The sequence below is a fragment of the Chanodichthys erythropterus genome, chromosome 20 (assembly GCF_024489055.1).
Source record: "Chanodichthys erythropterus isolate Z2021 chromosome 20, ASM2448905v1, whole genome shotgun sequence".
NCBI classification, from domain to species: Eukaryota; Metazoa; Chordata; class Actinopteri; order Cypriniformes; family Xenocyprididae; genus Chanodichthys; species Chanodichthys erythropterus.
Genome location: NC_090240.1, coordinates 7,931,799 through 7,950,320, shown reverse-complemented (window position 1 = coordinate 7,950,320; position 18,522 = coordinate 7,931,799). Strand labels below are relative to the sequence as shown.

Here is an 18,522-nt window from a genome sequence, read left to right as displayed (position 1 = left end):
AACAGCCATAAATCGTTTGTGTAAAGATGCCTTAAGATAACAATACATAATGGTGTGCTAAGCTAAGTTTCTAACGGTAGCACTGTGTTTTCTGTTCGTAAATATATCTCCCGCGACGAAACTTAAAGGAAGCATATGTCTCAAAATAATTTTGCTATCAGATAAGCTATCATCTTTGCTCACTCGGGGATAACTTACAGCTGCACTTACCTGACGTCGTGAATGCAGTGATGGACAGCTGTCTTTCCTCACTCGACGGGTATTTAGATTTCATGTGCTTTCTCATTATGGTGTTGATATTATGATAACTCCGTTTCATTCATTAATTTGATCAAAAGTAATTCCATTTAGTAAGATAATTTTCATCGAATTAATTCCAAACTGCGCGAGGTAGATGACAACATTATGTGATGATCAAATAAAATAAACTTGTTGAACACGCTCCACAGCGCCACCCGGTGCATTTAGTTATAACTGCGAGTTTTAGTGCTCAGGGCCCAGTTGCATAAACTTAAGACTGTGTCTTAAGAACTAGTTTGACCAACTTGCAGTTAACCAAAACAATGTAATCAATGATATTTTTCCAATTCAAATTACACCAATCTACCCTTTTTATGTAACAGACTTTAAAAAATTAGGACCACTCTTCAAGAAAAACATTAGTGTCTTAAATTTTAAGACTAGTCTAAGTGGTTTATGCAACTGGCCCCAGGATTTATCATGGATTCACTGCATTTACAGCCAGCAAAGCAACATAGTAAAATTCAAATAGTATTTTTATTTTTCGAATATTAATTACAGAACGAATATTCGAATATTCGACTATTTGTGCACATCCCTAGTAAATTGTCTTTCTAAATGTTTCGTTAGCATGTTGCTAATGTACTGTTAAATGTGGTTAAAGTTACCATCGTTTCTTAGTGTATTCACGGAGACAAGACTGTCGTTATTTTCATTTTTAAACAATTGCAGTCTGTATAATTTACTAGTACATTAGATACTGTTGCACCGATGAGATTAAAAAAGGTTAGAGAGAAAAATACTGTTCCATGGTACAACAGTATTACTTGCGCTATGAAAAGAGAAACTTGTAATCTAGAACGCAAATGGAGACAAACTCGTTTAGAGGTCTTCAGAATCGCATGGAAAGACAGTTCGTCCCGCTATAGAAAGACTCTAAAAGCAGCCAGGGCTGAGCATCTTCGCAAACTTATAGAGAATAACCAAAACAATCCACGGTTCTTATTTAGTACAGTAGCTAGATTAACAAATAAACAGATATCACCAGAACAAAATGTTTCATTACAGTTTAGTAGTGATGACTTTATGAATTTCTTTAATGAAAAAATCGAAAGTATCAGAAATAAAATTGTAAATGTACAACCTTTGACAGAGTTTTATGATTCAGCCTCAATTATCGCCCCTCAAGAACAGTTGCAGTGCTTTACAACTATAGGACAGGAAGAGCTAAATAGACTTATTACTGCGTCTAAACCAACAACATGTTTATTAGATCCAATACCCACTAAACTACTGAAAGAACTGTTACCTGTAGCAGAAGAGCCTCTTCTCAATATTATCAACTCGTCTTTATCTCTAGGTCATGTCCCACGACCGTTCAAGCTAGCAGTTATTAAGCCTCTCATTAAGAAACCACAATTAGATCCAAACGTATTAGCAAATTACAGACCCATTTCAAATCTTCCAATTATGTCTAAAATACTAGAAAAAGTGGTGTCGGTCCAATTGTGCTCCTTCTTGCAAAAAAACTCTATCTATGAAAAATTTCAGTCAGGATTCAGATCTCATCATAGCACAGAAACTGCGCTCGTTAAAATTACAAACGACTTGCTTCTAGCTTCTGACCAGGGCTGTGTCTCAATACTAGTGTTACTTGATCTCAGTGCTGCGTTTGACACTATAGATCATAAAATACTCCTAGATCGACTACAAAATTACACTGGTATTCAGGGACAGGCATTACGGTGGTTTAAGTCATACCTATCAGACCGTCACAATTTTGTTTATATAAACGGGGAAAAATCTAAGATAACGATAGTAAACTATGGAGTGCCGCAAGGATCTGTGTTAGGACCTCTGCTATTTTCAATCTACATGCTGCTCTGCAATATTATAAGAAAACATGGGATTAGTTTTCACTGCTATGCCGATGATACTCAGTTATATATATCATCACGACCAGATGAAATCTCTAAATTATCCAAACTGACAGAGTGTGTTAAAGAAGTAAAACATTGGATGACTAGTAATTTTCTTCTATTAAATTCAGATAAGACTGAAGTATTACTTATTGGGCCAAAAACCTGTACACAGAATCTCTCAGACTACAATCTGCATTTAGAAGGATGTACTGTTCCTACATCCTCGACAGTTAAAGACCTAGGTGTTATATTAGACAGCAGCTTGTCCTTTGAAAATCATATTTCATATGTTACAAAAACAGCCTTCTTCCACCTCAGAAACATTGCTAAAATACGGAATATGTTATCTATTTCTGATGCAGAAAAGTTAGTTCATGCTTTCATGACGTCTCGACTAGATTACTGTAATGCATTATTAGCTGGTTGTCCTGCTTCCTCAATAAACAAGCTACAATTAGTACAAAATGCAGCTGCTAGAGTTCTTACCAGGTCAAGAAAATATGATCATATAACACCAATCTTATCATCTCTACACTGGTTACCTATTAAGTTCCATATCAATTATAAAGTATTGCTAATGACCTTTAAGGCTCTAAATGGTTAAGCTCCTTTGTACTTAACCAATCTTCTATCGCCCTACAATCCTTCACGCTCTTTAAGATCACAAAACTCTGGACTTCTGGTTGTACCTAGGATATCTAAGTCCACTAAAGGAGGGAGAGCGTTTTCACATTTGGCTCCTAAAATCTGGAATAGCCTTCCTGATAATGTTTGGGGCTCAGACTCGCTCACCCAGTTTAAATCTAGATTAAAGACGCATCTCTTTAGCCAAGCGTTCACATAACGCATCTCATACCAGATCAACTGCACATGACTATCTTTGCTTAAAGTTATGAACAGCAGCTACGCTAATTGTTCTCCTTTTGCTTTTCTGTTTTACCTCGGGACACCCGCCCTGAGGTGACTAGAGAGTACTTCAGCTTCAGTTTGTATCCAGCCTCTTAAGAAGACCTCAGATGACCATCACCTGTGAAGAGACGGCGCCAGCTCCTGCGAGGACTTCAGGAGACGCAATCATCTAGATCAACATTCACATTGCACAATCTCTATATCCTAATTTATTGTTAATGTAATTCATTTTCCAGGAGCTCATTACTTCTACCTTCAGTTAAACTGCTAACAGTGATTGTAATTACCTAAAGTATATTATTTGCTAACTACATTCTTTAAATTGTAATGTTGACATCCATTTTCTGTAAAGCTGCTTTGAAATGATATGTATCGTGAAAAGCGCTATACAAATAAATTTGAATTGAATTGAAAATTGAATTGTATAATGCATAAACAACTTCATTCTTTATAAATCTCTCCAACAGTATGTAATGTTAGCTTTAGCCACGGAGCACCATCAAACTTATTCAGAATCAAATGTAAACAATATAACAGTATACAATACTCACATAATCTGACGCATGTATGACGAACACTTTGTAAAGATCCATTTGAGGGTTATATTAGCTGTGTGAACTGTGTTTATGCACTGTTTAGGCAAACGCGAGCTCCGTGGGCGTGGAGCACGAGAATTAAAGGGCCAGTAGCCCTGAATCGGCTCATTTATAATTATGCCCCAAAATAGGCAGTTTAAAAAATGAATTTAAAAAAATCTATGGGGTATTTTGAGCTGAAACTTCACAGACACATTCAGGGGACACCTTAGACTAATATTACATCTTTTTAAAAAAAGTTCTAGGGCACCTTTAAATCTAATTTATCTCAATTTTTTTGCGAGTACCATGATTTTACCATGCCTCAGAGAAAAACACTATTTTGTCAAGTAGCTAACATAGCATAATCAGATTCAGCTACATTTTTAGTAACAGTGATACAGCATTTTCTCCATCATACAATACGTTTTAAAATTGATTTCATGCCATTTATCAACACAAGCCATCCAGTATTTAATATGATATGCTAAAATCGATCTATCTTACTGCAGTGTGCAAGAAGTGTCCACAGCAGCTGCCGAGCTAATATGCTCAGAGTAACATTATAACATCATTTTCAACACTCTCAAATAAACAGATAATATGATAAACAGAGCTGTGTTACCTCATACTCATGACTGGAAAAGTGGAAGCAGCGCCGGCGACTGTGGCATAATAAAAGTTCTTCTGTTCATGGCGTGTGTTGCAGCGGCCTCGTTCAGCTCCCACACCACTCGGTCCTGCTCTGCTTCATACTACAGTAACGTTAATCACATCCATGAACATGGTTTCTTCCCGAGTCCTATCCCAATTGTTTTGCACAGGTGAAGACCGCATGTCTCAAGATTGTGTGCTCAAACTTGGCGTCATCAAGCTACACCTTTGTTTTGAATAGGCCTCTAGCGCAGTGTTTCCCAACCACGTTCCTGGAGGCACACCAACATTGCACATTTTGCATGTCTCCTCAATTAAACACACCTGATTAGGGTTATCATTGATGACTGCCATAGATACTGTTTCCCTGTCTGTCTACCTCTGTGACTTTCTTTCTTTCTTTTTCTTTCTTTCTTTCTTTCTTTCTTTCTTTCTTTCTTTCTTTCTTTCTTTCTTTCTTTCTTTCTTTCTTTCTTTCTTTCTTTCTTTCACCAGCACACCCCCTTCAAACTGTGGCAATTCTATATATGGCTTATAACAGTTGTGGCAATGTATGTGCCTCTCTCTAATGATGGGGAAGCAAACACAGACACACTTTATTAATGCAGGGGATGAATTTTATTGTCAAAATATAGATGTTAATTTACATCATAACAAATCTTGTATTTGACAAACATCCAAGGGAAGCTGAATTAACAAACAGACGTATATTTCCCTCAGAGGCACTGCTTACTGTATAGGAGTTCAGGTTCATTTATCTCTCAGAGTGATCCTCCTGTTTTAAAAACTGGGAAATTACTGTTTCATTTTATGTCAATTATTCCTGGAAACTGATGCATAGACGTAATCACTGCCACTGTTTGGATGTTGCAAAGAAGCGCTTCACCAAAAATAAATTATTTTTGATTTTTGATGGGGAGAATCGTAGAAATTGAAATTGCAGAAAATAATTTGACACACTATATCATGAATTGGGTTTAGTGAAAATCCCTGAGATAATACTAGGGATCCCTGAAAATTAAGTTAATATAATAATAATAATAATAATATTATTATACATTCATCGTCTGTTGAAAGAAAATCTTGCAACTTGTAAAACGTGCAAATTCCTCTTAAAGATTCTCCCATTAATCAGTGTCATTACATTTTTAAAGCAATTTAAATATATAAACATCAGTGATTGGACAGTGTTGAATCCTGACTAATGGCATTATTCAAGTAATAACATTCAAATTTGTTCACTGCCTGACTTCATAAGCTAATATAGTAAATTATGGTGTTGTATTCGATACAGGTTCAAGGGCATTTTCTGAAGAATCCAGTCATCCAATATTACCAGAAGCTGTATAAGAGAGAGAGAGAGAGAGAGAGAGAGAAAAACTAGTCAAATTTTCTTTCACTTCAGCTGTACAGACGCATTATGGAATTTTTCTGATTGAATTTTTAGAAATCTCCAATAACAAAATAAAAAGACCTTGATGACAATTAACAAAAAAAAAAGTTTTTTTTTTTTTTAAGTATTCAAATGCTGCATTATTTTGCCCATTTCATGGAACTGTGCATTTGTTCAGAACACATGAAGCAAATCATAATTGTGCCACTTGTGTATAAATAAAATTATAATACCTGCATATAATTAATGCCTGTAGCTAAAGTTCCCAATAAAGAAATGTATTGCTCTTCTGGAAAAAGTTCAAATGGCATGAGAACTTATTTCCAGCAGTGCTGTTGTCACTGTTTTCTAGTTTGTAGATGTGATACAAGTTTCTTATATTGGGCATTACTGAGGATTAGTCTGTGAAAGGACTGTGTAATGAAGATACATGTGTCTGTACTGGCCGTACCTCGCTGTCTGAAGGATATCCGTCCCATCATTATCTTTTTCCTTGATAGAGAACTGAGAGTAAAGAAAGGCTTCAGTTAAATATTTCATTTCCTGGATTTAGAGAATTTGATACATCATATGGACATGGTTGCCTTATTTTTGGTATGATTTGAAATAATTTATACAGTTCCATATGCTAAGATGTTCTCATTCTTACCCAGTCCGACATTGCTGCCCACGCATGAGACTGAAAAGACAGAATGTGAACAAAAGTCATGCATTTTATATTAATTTTAGTTATCTTATGTTCAATCAGAATGCAATAATGTTACTTAACACTTAAAAATGTCTGAATGTCCTTGCATTAAATAATACAATAGCAAAGGAAGTGGTTTTCTTTCAAAGAAAGATAATACAGAGCATTCACAAAAAGACTTTTGTTGAGTTTGAAATGATAAAACAATAGATATACTGTTCTCATATCGTGGTTCATGTTCATACACTGTGGTTCCTCTGCTAGGAAGAAAAGTGGCTTCATACATCCACTAAAAATTAAGGATGCACTGAAATTTCGCTTCCGCACATGAGCGCACATGAACCGATCATCTACTCTTTACTAGTTACAGCATCAAATAAACATGGGTGAACACCAGAAGTTATGTTGAAAGATACAGAACAACTTAATGAAAGAATGGCTGTCTCATGTAATCACTCAATCAGTGTTTTAACAGGGAAATACATCAATAAAATATGCAATGTCTCTTAATGTTAACCACAAGAAAGCTAAATGTCCATAAACACATTAGTTAGCTCGAAAGAAATGTAGGGAAGAGCCTTTTGCTAAATATATGAATTACATATTTGTTATATTTTTACTTCGCTGTTAGTAATGTCATATGTCATAAAAACAAGTTATTTCAGAATTGTTGTCATTTAAATGTTTACATTTCACCAAAAAAATGGGAGTAGAAAAAATCTCTTATTAGAAAGTTGATATAAAAACTGCCTTATGTGCAGTTTAAATGTACAACTCAGTTTTAGCTATTTGATTGTTGATCATGAAATGAGTTTAATTAGCCTAACTGATCATGAATTTATTATCAGTTTCAGGTTTTGGCCAAGTGCATCCTGAATTCTTGGTTTCAGCCCAGAATTTTCGTTTTGGTCTATCCCTAAAGATAACCTTTTGGTTTGTTTCCAGATGCCATTTGGTTTGATATTTTGCTTACACTTTATTTTACAGTTTCCTTGTTACACGTTACATGTACTTACTATAGTAATAACAGCAAACTATGCATAATTATGTGCAAGTAACACTAAACCTATTCCTAAACCTAACCCTATAGTAAGTACATGTTGTTAATATTACTCGGTACTAAAATGAATAATTACAGTGTAACAAGGACACCTTAAAATAAAGTGTAACTGATATTTTATCTAATTCAATGAAAAGCAAACATTTTAAGTGTGTGAAAATCATTTTTGGGGCAGCTGTACTTCATTACCTGAATACATCCTTCTGTTACAGAACGGGACCTTGGTTCCATCTCGATTGAGTGGGGCGACGACTACTGAGTACACTTGGCCACACACGATCTCTGACACATCGCATGTGTTGCTGCCGGGCTCTGGGCTGCACACGTGAGTGCTGTTCCCCTTGACCTCTGCTGTGTATTTGGTGAGGGCGCTGCTTGACCTCCAGCGCACACGCAGAGTGTTATTGGTTCCTCGAAAGAGACGGATGCCCGAGGGACAGCAGTCACCTTGAGAGAGACCAGAACAATTGATCAAACTGTAGTGAAAAAAAATGTATTTAGTTCTAACTAAATACATTTTTTTAAATACAGAGATAGTATATTAAAGAAACATTTTAGCTAATATTTCATGCTGTCTAAAAATAGCACAGTTGAGTACACTTAGATGTTCTTAAGATCATCCTCTACTAAAGAAGAATTTTTAGTATATTGAGTACAAAATTAGTGCATAAAAATAGAGCACTTTAAGTACATTATAGAAGTGTACTTTTTTTTTCCACCTGGGGAGGTGAATGTTTATAAGGTTGCACCTTGTCAACAAATGTTACGCTACATTTTATTCACATTCAGTTGGATATTGACTAAATATCTACTGTACATTTTGGCTTTAGTAAGATTTCCCCAAGAAATAGACAAGAATGAACCTGCCTTGATTCCTATTCTTTACGGCAGCAAAGCCCTTGAATGCATCAAATCCGTAATTAACACTTCAGAAGTGGGAAGTTTCCGATAGCACATGAAAGCAGCTGAAAGGATTAGTTCACTTCAGAATTAAAATTTCCTAATAATTCAGTCACCCCATGTCATCCAAGATGTTCATCTATTTCTTTCCTCAGTCAAAACTAAATTATGGCTTTGAGGAAAACATTCCAGGATTTTTCTCCATATAGTGGACTTCACTGGAGTTCAACGGATTGAAGGTCCCAATTGCAGTTTCAGTGCAGCTTCAAAGGGCTCTACACGATCCCAGACGAGGAATAAAGGTTTTATCTAAAGAAACGATCTGTCATTTTCTAAAAAAAAATAAATAAAAATTATATACTTTTTAACTTAATGAATAGTCATCTTGCACTGCTCTGCGATGGGCCGCGCATTACGTAATCACGTTGGAAAGATCACGTGTGACGTAGGCGGAAGTATGACGGTAGGATGAAAACTACATCTAATTTCTCCTCCAACTTCAAAATCGAATATGACTTCAAAATAGAAAATGGCCAATTGTTTCAGTAGATAAGACCCTTATTCCTCATCTGGGATCGTGTAGCTCTTTGAAGCTTCAATGAAACTGCAATTTGGACCTTCAACCCGTTGAAACCCAGTGAAGTCCACTATATGGAGAAAAATCCTGGAATGTTTTCCTCAAAAACCTTAATTTCTTTCCGATTGCATAAAGAAAGACAAACATCTTGGATGACTTGGGGGTGAGTAAATTATCAGGAAATTTAAATTCTGAAGTGAACTAATCCTTTAATAATCACACCAGAAGTTTATGGAAGCACTTTTATGTTTTATATTGTTGCTGTCTGATGAAATATTTTGAATTTTTACCATAGATGTAACAGTTCACATGTGTAATTATAGAATTTATAGTGCAAAAGGTGACTAATTTTGTAAGAGTTTTAATAAGATTCTTTTTTTGGAGACATTTTTCATTGGACAGCGACAATATGCATTTATGGTTTTTCTACCACTAATAACAGTAAATCATTGAGAACACACTGGCTGAAAATCCATGATAGGTGCACTCCGCCTTGTGCCCGGTGCGGCTGATGGCTTCCAGGGAGACGGTGTAATTAGTGCCGCAGGTGATGCATCCCATTATGCATCCGGTGTCCATGGTGTGACACTGCGCATTGCCTCGTGGTGAAGACAGAGAGGCGATGTAGGTCAAAGCACCACTAGCGGTCGACCAGGTCACGTTGGTCATGGCCTGGGTCACCTGGCTCACCATGAGATTGTCTGGGCAACAAGGTGCTGGGGGGGGGGGTGGGGGGTGGGGGGGGGGATATTATTAAAAGAATATTTGTCAACTTTTTTTAACAACTGTTCCAGAACCCAAAGACATTCTAGCTGAAATGCCATTTAAAATGCTCTACATAGGCAAAACTCACACAAAGCACACAAGAGACTTGCCTCACATTTCAATCGTTTACTGTTAGATTGTTGCTAAGCTAATGCTGCTATAAGCTTGACATATACAGTACAGTGTACAAAATTGTACAAATATTGGTTAAAACTGCCCATATTTAAGTATTTTATTGATAGTTTTTGAAGGAAATACAATTCTTTTCTTTAATCATCTTGAATGTATTTTAGCTGCCTTTGACACATTTGGTTTCTTGGCTCTGAATGGCCATGGAAAGCTGACCTGTTTCCAGGGGAACGGTGTAGCTGGGCATGCTATTTCCAGCTGAGGAGGACGCTGTGGCACTGACATCAAAGTTGGAGCCACAGGGCAGGTTGGGCACGAGACAGGAAGTGCCATTTGAGTGACAGACATGCTTGTCACCCACCACGCCAACCACAGTGACAGTGTAGTTGGCAGCAGTGTTAGCAGAAGTCCAGTTAACCAGCACAGTAGATGCGATACTCTGGCTCACACTTTTGATTTCAGGCATGCATGGAGCTTTTTGGCAAAAAGAAAAAGAGAGAGTGTGTGTACAGTATACATCTGTGGCATATATTCAGGATCTAGGTATGTGATTATACCTGTTTCATGCGTTTGTGGACTGCAGGTGAGGTTGCAGCCGCTTACGTCGTTGCATGGTATGACGACTACGCTGTACCTGCTGTTGCAAGTGAGGTCAGAGAGGGCACAGCTGGGTGCCGTGTCGTTACACAGGATCGTTTCTGTTGCATCCACAGCACGAGTCTCGTACAGATCCGCACCACGCACAGGAGACCACTCTATCATTAGCGTCTCCCAAGAAACTGCAGAAACTGACGTGAGATTTGGACAGCAAGGCACTGTGGACAGTAAGTGAAGATAAACAAGGTTCTTTATGTAGAAGCATTTTTGTTATTTAAAAAGAATGAATGGAGATATTACAGATTTATGGAGGAAATCATTCAGTAACAGGGTTACTACATCTAAATATAACATTTCTGTAATTATGTCAAAAGGAAGACAGCGTTGGAAAGGACCAAAACATAATTTAGTTCACCCAAAAATGAAAATTCTGTCATTAATTATTCACCCTCATGCCATTCCACATCCGTAAGATCTTTGTTCATTCATCTTCGGAACACAAATTAAGATCTTTTTGTCTGAGATGTTTCTGTCCCTCCATAGAGATCCAACGCAACTACCAATTTCAAGATCCAGAAAAGTAGGAATGACATCATTAAAGTACTCCATGTGACTCTAGTGGTTAAACCTCAATTTTATGAATTGATGTGAGTGCTTTGCACAAAAAAAGATAATTTACCACTTTACTTACAAAAATATTGATCTGCAATGCACGTTCATGAGAGCAACACAGCGCATGTCACTCAACGCACATGCGCAAGTGTTCGCGAGAGCTTCACATCACATTTGTTTTGTGTTCACATGAGAACTGACATTATTGTGTGAAAGCTTTGGATAATATTATTTTGTAAATAAAGTGGTAATTTTACTCGCGTCGCTTCGTAAAATTGAGTTTAAGCCACTAGAGCCACATGGAGTACTTTAATAATGTCTTTCCTACCTTTCTGGACCTTGGAGTGGTAGTTGCATTGGATTTTCATTTTTGGGTGAACTAACCCTTTAAGGCAAGGGTGTGGAACGTTGATCCTGGAGGGCCATTTTCCTATAGAGTTTAGCTCCAACCCTAATTAAACACACCTGAAGCTAATCGAGGTCTTCAGGATTACTTAAGTTAGGTGAGTACAGGTGAGTACAGGTAGGTGAGTGTTTTTTTCAGGGTTGGAGCTCCCTCCAGGATCAACGTTCCCCAACCCTGCTTTAAGGGGTGGTAGAGGCGGTAGACATTTTGAGCCAGATTTACTAACAGCTCGAACCCTCTTTTGGTGTTAAAGTACTGTCAGGATTTACAGTGAAATATTAGCGCTGAAAGGGCATTGACAGGGTTGTTTTTGTGGCTCACCTTATTAGTAGGTGTGTAGGCGTTTCCCTTACAAAATTTATGGGAGGAGAGTATTTAAATTAATCATGCAAGGTGATTTACTTAGGTTTGCGCTAGTCAATTTACTGGTATTTGTGCCATTATTTACCACCCCAAAAAAGCATGTCTTAAACCAGACGCTAATTTCTGCTGCTCTTGGTCTTATGGAAATGATCCGGCTGCGTCTGTGTTCTTTAATTTGCATGTCATCAGTAGATCACGCACAGAACTTTCTACTCCCATCGGCGCTTCTTTGGAATTCTGAATTGTGGCCCTTGATGTGTTTAAAGATTCCATGTAATCACTTGATGTATTTTCTTCCCTGTGTTGATGTACTGTAGTTTTCTCACAATTTAAAAGGTAAGGATAGGATATATTGAAGGGTTTGTCCCACTGTTTAAATAGACAAAATACTTTAGTTTACATCATAGTCAATACTCAAACTTATGCTTCCCCATTTCCTCATTCCTCCGTCCTCCAGCCTGTGACCCAGAAACTGATCAAACTCAGCCATCTTGAAGGACATCTCAATTCTCTAATTGCACCGTGAGGAGGCAAGGAGTGAAGAAGCTTCTATGAGCGAGGATACACAGGTGTATCCTTCCCTCGCATCCTCAGGGGGTAGAGCTGAGACCAGAGGAAAGGAAATGGGGATGCACAAATAAGAAATGAGAAGCACCCCATGATTTGCCACTCACTACTGCTAGTAAAGGGAAGATCATTCTAGAGAGCATTTGATTGGACAAATTAGCCTGTGAGTTCAGTTTTTTTGGCTTGTTTTCTAAAAAGCTTAAGTGCTTTCTGCATAGAATAACATGAAGCTCTCACAGGTGGTGTGGTTGACGAGAGGTCCCGGGGGACTGGGTCCAGCCTGGTTGTGTGCAAACACACTCATGATGTAGGAGTATCCGCAGCTGCAGTGAAACTGACACTGTGTCTCAGATGAGTTGCATGTCCCCTCGATGCCATCATCACTCTTAATAAAGGTAGTGTAGTACTCTGCATGAGCGACAGAGCTCCACTTCACAGAGCAGTTACCAGCCACCACCTCCTCCACCCAGATAGGCTGTGGGGGACAAGGGACTGACAAACAACAGGTTAGACAATGAGAGTCACTGCAAAGGGCAAGATTTTCAGTGAGAATAGCTTAAACTTCACTCAGTTAAAGTTAATCATTCTTCAGAAGAATATAGTACTTAAGACCTATGGGTAGATCTGTATGCAAATTACACATATGCTGCATCCCAATTTACATACTATCCATCCTAAATAGTATTCAAAATTAGAATCAGTATGTCGCAAATCGTAGTATGTTAAAATGATGAAATGAGTATTCCAATGATACCCGGATGGTCTACTTTTTCCGGTTAGAATCACACTTTCAGATCCTTATGAGCAGGGATAGTTTTGATAATGCTGTCATCAGTACAAAGAAAAAACATTTCTGTTTTTAGCACATCGTTGTCGTGTAAACGTACCCTTAATTTGAAACTTTTGTGAACTTTTGTAAAGATATGTTTGGTCATTAACTTTTAAATGCATCATTATGCAAATTGCAAACACATGAGGAGAGTTCTCCACATGAAAGACCCACAACTGGCAGATCAACGTTAAAGATGACGAAGTAGTATATCCCAAAGCTTGCCTACTTTTCTGTTGCACACTCAAAATTATGTACTTTTTCTTCACAAAAACAGTACATACATTTAGGGCATAGTATAAGTGGGTGAATTGGGATGCAGTTTAGGATAGACTAACCTATTTGCATTTGAATTAAGTAACAACCTCTGCCGAGTTGCTGAATATTCAGTAGGTGTCTTTGAGATGTATTAAATGTATTAATATGTGCTAATGGTTGTCACATCATACTGTGACTGTGACATGTTCTTGAATTTGCTGTTTAGTTTAGTTTCGGTAAATGCTCTGACTGATGAGGGAGCTTTGTGTTGTTAACATTACAGTATCTCCATAAAGGCTTGTCCAATCCTGCTCCTGGTGGGCCACTATCATGAAGAGTTTATTAAGTACATCAAACTGAGCATGAATCGGTTTACTCACATGAAATAATCTGAACTGGGAATGAGGGGACACTGTTTCCAGCCTGGTTGATAGCGCTCACAGTGACAGAGTTTGTCTCTCCGCAGCTCAAAGGAATCAGGATGCATGAGTTACTAGATGAGGAGCAGTTCTGGCCAGTCAAGCTGAAGGCAACATACTGTTCTGCACCCTTGGCTGAGTCCCACGACACCACAATACCTGCATCAGGGGTGCTTGTCACCACCAGAGCAACAGACTGAGGAGTGGGAGGACCTGAGGAGACACAGATTTTTATCAATGAACATTTTGAATCCTGCTCATGGAGGGCCACTGTCTTGCACAGGTCAACCCTAATAAACACACTTGAATCAGCTAATCAAGGCCTCGGGCCTCTAACCGGTGTGTTAGAACAGGCTGGAGCTAAACTCTGCAGGACGTCGACCCTCCATTAGCTCTAACATGCCGTACTTGGTGTGCATTCTTTGCTGGCTGCTCTGTTATTCATCCTATTCTTTTCCTTAAGTGTGATTTAGAAGTATGACAAAAACTGAACATTTGTATTAAGTGCAAATGAAGTAATCTATTTCCATTCCTATTCTCTTACGTGTGATCTGGCAAATTGTTATGTCATCTCCGGGAATGTTCTCAGGACTCCAGGCATTTCCCTTAATACAATAAGAGGTTCCTGCCTCCAGGTCTTGAAAGAGGAACTGAGTGTCTGTGGTGTTGAATCGACTTCGGTTGTATGAGCCCTCTTTGATGATGCTGAGGCTGTAGAGGACAGCGTGATTGACTGGCTCCCACTTCATCAGGATACTGCTGTTACTGGGAGAGCTGGTGTTGAACTGAGGAGCAGGAAGGACTGGGGTCCAACAGAATGAGGAAGAGAGAGAAACAATAATGGTGAGAGATTAGATGGACAGCTGCATTGTGATCAATTGTGATTTTTTTCCCGAAGGCTGGATTCCAATCTAAGTGATCTAATTCTGAAGTAGGTTTATTTTGTTCAAGTCAAATGGACACGAGAAACAACTGACAGGTGTCAGATGGTGTAAAGCAATCAGAGCAGTACCTTTTCGTTCCTTTCCTGTCCTTCTTACCTGCCCATTCCTTTCCGACCTTTTTCTTCCCCTCCACTCATTTCCTGTTTTATCATTTCCTTTCCTGTCCTGCCCTGCCCTTGTCCTGGCATGTCTTGTTTGTCTCTCTTCCATTCCCTTCCATTCCTTTCGGTTCCCTTCTGTTCTTTTCCATTCCCTTCCATTCTCTGGCATGTCCTGTCTGTTCCTCTCCCATTCCTTTCTTTTCCCTTCAGGTCCTTTCTGTTCTTTTCCATTATCTTCGATCCCTCTGTTCCCTTCCCTGTCAAGTCCTTTCCTTTCCTGTCCTGCCCCTCCCCTGAAATATCCTGCCTATCACTCTCCTGTTTTCTCTTCGAATCCCTTCCATTCTTTTCTGTTCCCCTCTGTTCTTTTTCATTTCCTTACATTCTCTGATATGTCCTGTCTGTTCCTCTCCCGTTCCTTTCTGTTCCCCTCTGTTCCCTTCAGGTCCCTTCTGTTCTCTTCCATTACTTTCCTTTGTTTCCTTTCCTTTCCTTTCCTTTCCTTTCCTTTCCTTTCCTTTCCTTTCCTTTCCTTTCCTTTCCTTTCAGGTGCCTTCTGTTCTCTTCCATAAATGTCACTTGTTTCCTTTCATTTCCCTGGTGTACCCTGTCTGTCTCGCTCCTGTTCCTTTCGAATCCCTCCTTTCCAAGTTTTCTTTTGAAGTTGAATTTTTTTCAATCAAAACTGGGCATGGGTTCTACTGTTACTGGTGTGTCATAACTAAAACAGTTCTCACATTGCTTAAGTTGTTTGAAGAAAACATCCCATTGTGCTGTTATGGGTCATATGTATGACGTAATTCTGTGGATATTTGTAAGTGATATGATTTCACTTCGAGGCTGTTCTGAGAATTAAGGCCCTTCCCTTATTATTTCCTTGTGACCATCTCAGGTAGAAAACGTGCTACCTGAACAATGAAACAAAACTGCTGAGGGCCCTAAGGTGAAGACACAGAATAAATTTTCTGTGCCCAGTCCCTTGAGGAGGGCAGCCCTTTTATAATAGTTCAGCTTCTCATATTTTGCCTACAGAGCAAACCTGGATATTGTTACTTAGGGATACATGTGTGAGAAACCTATTTATTGAAAATGTGAGCACAACCTATGCATATTGCTAAAATCAAACCCATGAGATCAGCTTATGTAGCTTATCCTGATGTTTTTTTTTTTTTTTTTCTCAATGAGAGGATAAGGTTTCTCCACTGGGTGAGGGTTAGAGAATAGCCAACTCTGTCCCTTCATGAATGGATCATTTCTTTGGCCTCTAGGTCAAAGAGGGTGGAGAGAGAGGAGAAAAATATACCTGTCTTTGCCTCCACGGAGGTGGATGGCTGGCTTCTGCCTGCACTGTTGACGGACATGACACTGAGAGTGTAGTCTGTGTATGGCTGGAGGTTGGTGACAGTCCCCGGAGACGAGGGTACTGGGATCTCAGAGAAGAAAGATCCATCATTTGTCTCAGCGCGCAGGATGTAGGACGTTGCACCGGAGACATCAGTGAATTCCAACGTGATACTATGGCTTTCTTTAGAAGAGGCCATCTTAATGGTGGGCACATCAGGAGCTGAACATAAGAAAAGAAAATGTACAGTTCCATTTATTTAACACATCATCCATTACTGCTATTAACAATGCTTTTAGTTGGAGCAAAACTGATTCAGAAAAGTTAAGCTGCAACAAGGCCTGTTAATCAAACAAGACACTAAGCATGAAATATAGGATAAACTACTTAGGGTTTCTATGACCATGGAATATCTGGAATTATTAGGGACTTTCCAGCCAAAGAAAGGTCATTGAAATTTCTTCCAATTCTAAAATCGCTTAAAGTTTTTCACACTGAGATATATTACTACTCTTGAGCAAGACATGGCCAGTTTCAGTACATACCAGTAGATCCATCCACATTAGCATCTGCCAACAAAACGTTCATGAGGCTGCCCAGGGCTTCAACACGAAAAGTGTATGCAGTGTTGGGGTTCAGGGAATTAACTGAGCCCATAATAGTATTCTGTCCGAAGTTGGCAAAGACCACAGGGACTGGAGAGTTCCGGAGGGAAGCTGTAACTCTGTAGGACAATGCACCTTCATATCTGCTCCAGCGCAGCACTGCACTCTTTGATGTCACCGTAAAAATACTCACGCTCATTGTACTGCCTGAAAAATACAAGAAACATATCTTTCTGAGGTATTCGTCAGTGCTGGTTATATAATACAAATAACAACCAAAAACAGTGCATTTGAATTTGAATTTAACAGATACTGTAAATGTGATCCAGATGAGCGGTACCTGATGCCTGTAAATGAAACAATTCAAAAAGACTTTTGTTAGATTGTAAACATTTGTGTAAGTGAACTATTGTGCACATTTTCTCAATTATTAGATTTTGAATTCTAAGTTTTTGTAACCGCATAATATTTCAAATAGAAAATTAAAATATGAATGTTTGGTAGAATCATAGAAAACATGTATTTTATTAAGTAGTACTATTTCTGTTATTTCCACATCAGTATATGCTACATCTTACAGAACCGTACATACATGAATAAAGGGTAATAATGAATAAATAAACTGTGACTCATAACTCTGTACCTGTGAGAGAACTGCAAGCAAAAACACCAATGCCTTGATTCCTCCAAGACCTGCCATCTGTTTTCTCTGTTTGAAATCCTGGTGTCTCTATTTTTGTTTCAAAACTAAACTCTGCACTCTCTTCTGTTTCTACTGTTTTGGCTGAATATACATGGAGCTTTTCTTGAAGGCATCTCAGATACTTTACCCTAGCCCCACCTCCTCAGAAGAGATGGCCAATCAGAGGTGGAGATGAGAAATGCATACAAACAGGTGTAACAGAAGACTGGGGGAAGAGGTCTAATGCTGTTTAGTCAATGCAGTCTAATGCAAATAGTGCGGTTTATATACGTTTGTGTAGTTTAGTAGCCACTTATGTAAAAAACATTCACCCAAGACGCCATGGTCGCGTATGATTTTTTTTTTTTTTTTTTTTTTTTTTTTTTAAATAAAGGAGACAAAATGTTATTTTTGTAATTTTGAGATGGTAAATTTTGGACATATAATTATAAAGACTTCTGGACCCAGGCATCCTTTTATGCTACACTTTACTTTTTTATGGTTTAATTGCATTACATTGTGCCCCATATAGTGTGAAGACATGCCCCGCTAACAGCTCAACATGTGTTTGGGTCATTCTTCATTTGCGGTGACAAGTGGTGTCCCACTTGCAAAAGTTGAAATAAACTTTAAATACCTAAGAATCATAAAATGTTTGCATACTTGTATTTTGTAGAATTTGTGCACTGTTAAAAGTTACATTTTTGCTTTTTAAAAAATACATATTTAATTTGTTTGAGAGATTTCATGTGTAACAAAATCTGCATGTTCCCACCGTACATCAGGCACCCTGTATGTAATTGCAACAATGCATTAACACACATAAAGTGGTTATATTGTGAATATGGATTTTATTTTAACATGTACAATTTCATTAAATTGTTTTTTTGTTTTGTTTTGTTTTGTTTTGTTTTTTCCTTATATTTTAAGGAAAAGTTGTCTGTAGTGTCACAACAATGAATGTTGCCACTTTAATAAAAATGAG

At 38.2% G+C, this 18,522-nt stretch overlaps 1 protein-coding gene across 2 annotated transcripts; it reads right to left on the bottom strand.

Annotated features, from left to right (window-relative positions):
• Positions 1–4,911: 4,911 nt before the first annotated feature.
• On the bottom strand, positions 4,912–18,516 carry LOC137009183 (fibronectin type III domain-containing protein 7). 2 transcript variants are annotated; one of them, XM_067371176.1, is made up of 12 exons: positions 16,796–18,516; positions 16,212–16,472; positions 14,408–14,665; positions 13,825–14,076; positions 12,595–12,849; positions 10,370–10,627; positions 10,029–10,286; positions 9,380–9,634; positions 7,631–7,888; positions 6,343–6,372; positions 6,145–6,197; positions 4,912–5,642 (listed from the first exon to the last, which is right to left on the bottom strand). In XM_067371176.1, the coding sequence occupies exons 1-11, from the start codon at positions 17,052–17,054 to the stop codon at positions 6,175–6,177; spliced, it is 2,367 nt and encodes a 788-aa protein (XP_067227277.1). In that variant the 5' UTR covers positions 17,055–18,516; the 3' UTR covers positions 4,912–5,642; positions 6,145–6,174. The 2 variants fall into 2 exon arrangements, with proteins under 2 accessions (XP_067227277.1, XP_067227278.1); XM_067371177.1 differs by lacking the exons at positions 16,212–16,472; positions 16,796–18,516 and adding an exon at positions 14,876–15,054.
• Positions 18,517–18,522: the final 6 nt, after the last annotated feature.

What these genes read in the sequence shown, in the direction of transcription:
- LOC137009183 (XM_067371176.1), bottom strand. Translation starts at nt 17,054, where the DNA reads ATGAGCGTGAGTATTTTTACGGTGACATCAAAGAGTGCAGTGCTGCGC. An exon ending in TCTCGTCAACCACACCACCT is followed by an intron (nt 10,628 to 12,594) that starts GTGAGAGCTTCA and finishes TACTGTCCACAG; the next exon opens with TGCCTTGCTGTCCAAATCTC. An exon ending in CTATCATGGATTTTCAGCCA is followed by an intron (nt 7,889 to 9,379) that starts GTGTGTTCTCAA and finishes GTCTCTCTCAAG; the next exon opens with GTGACTGCTGTCCCTCGGGC.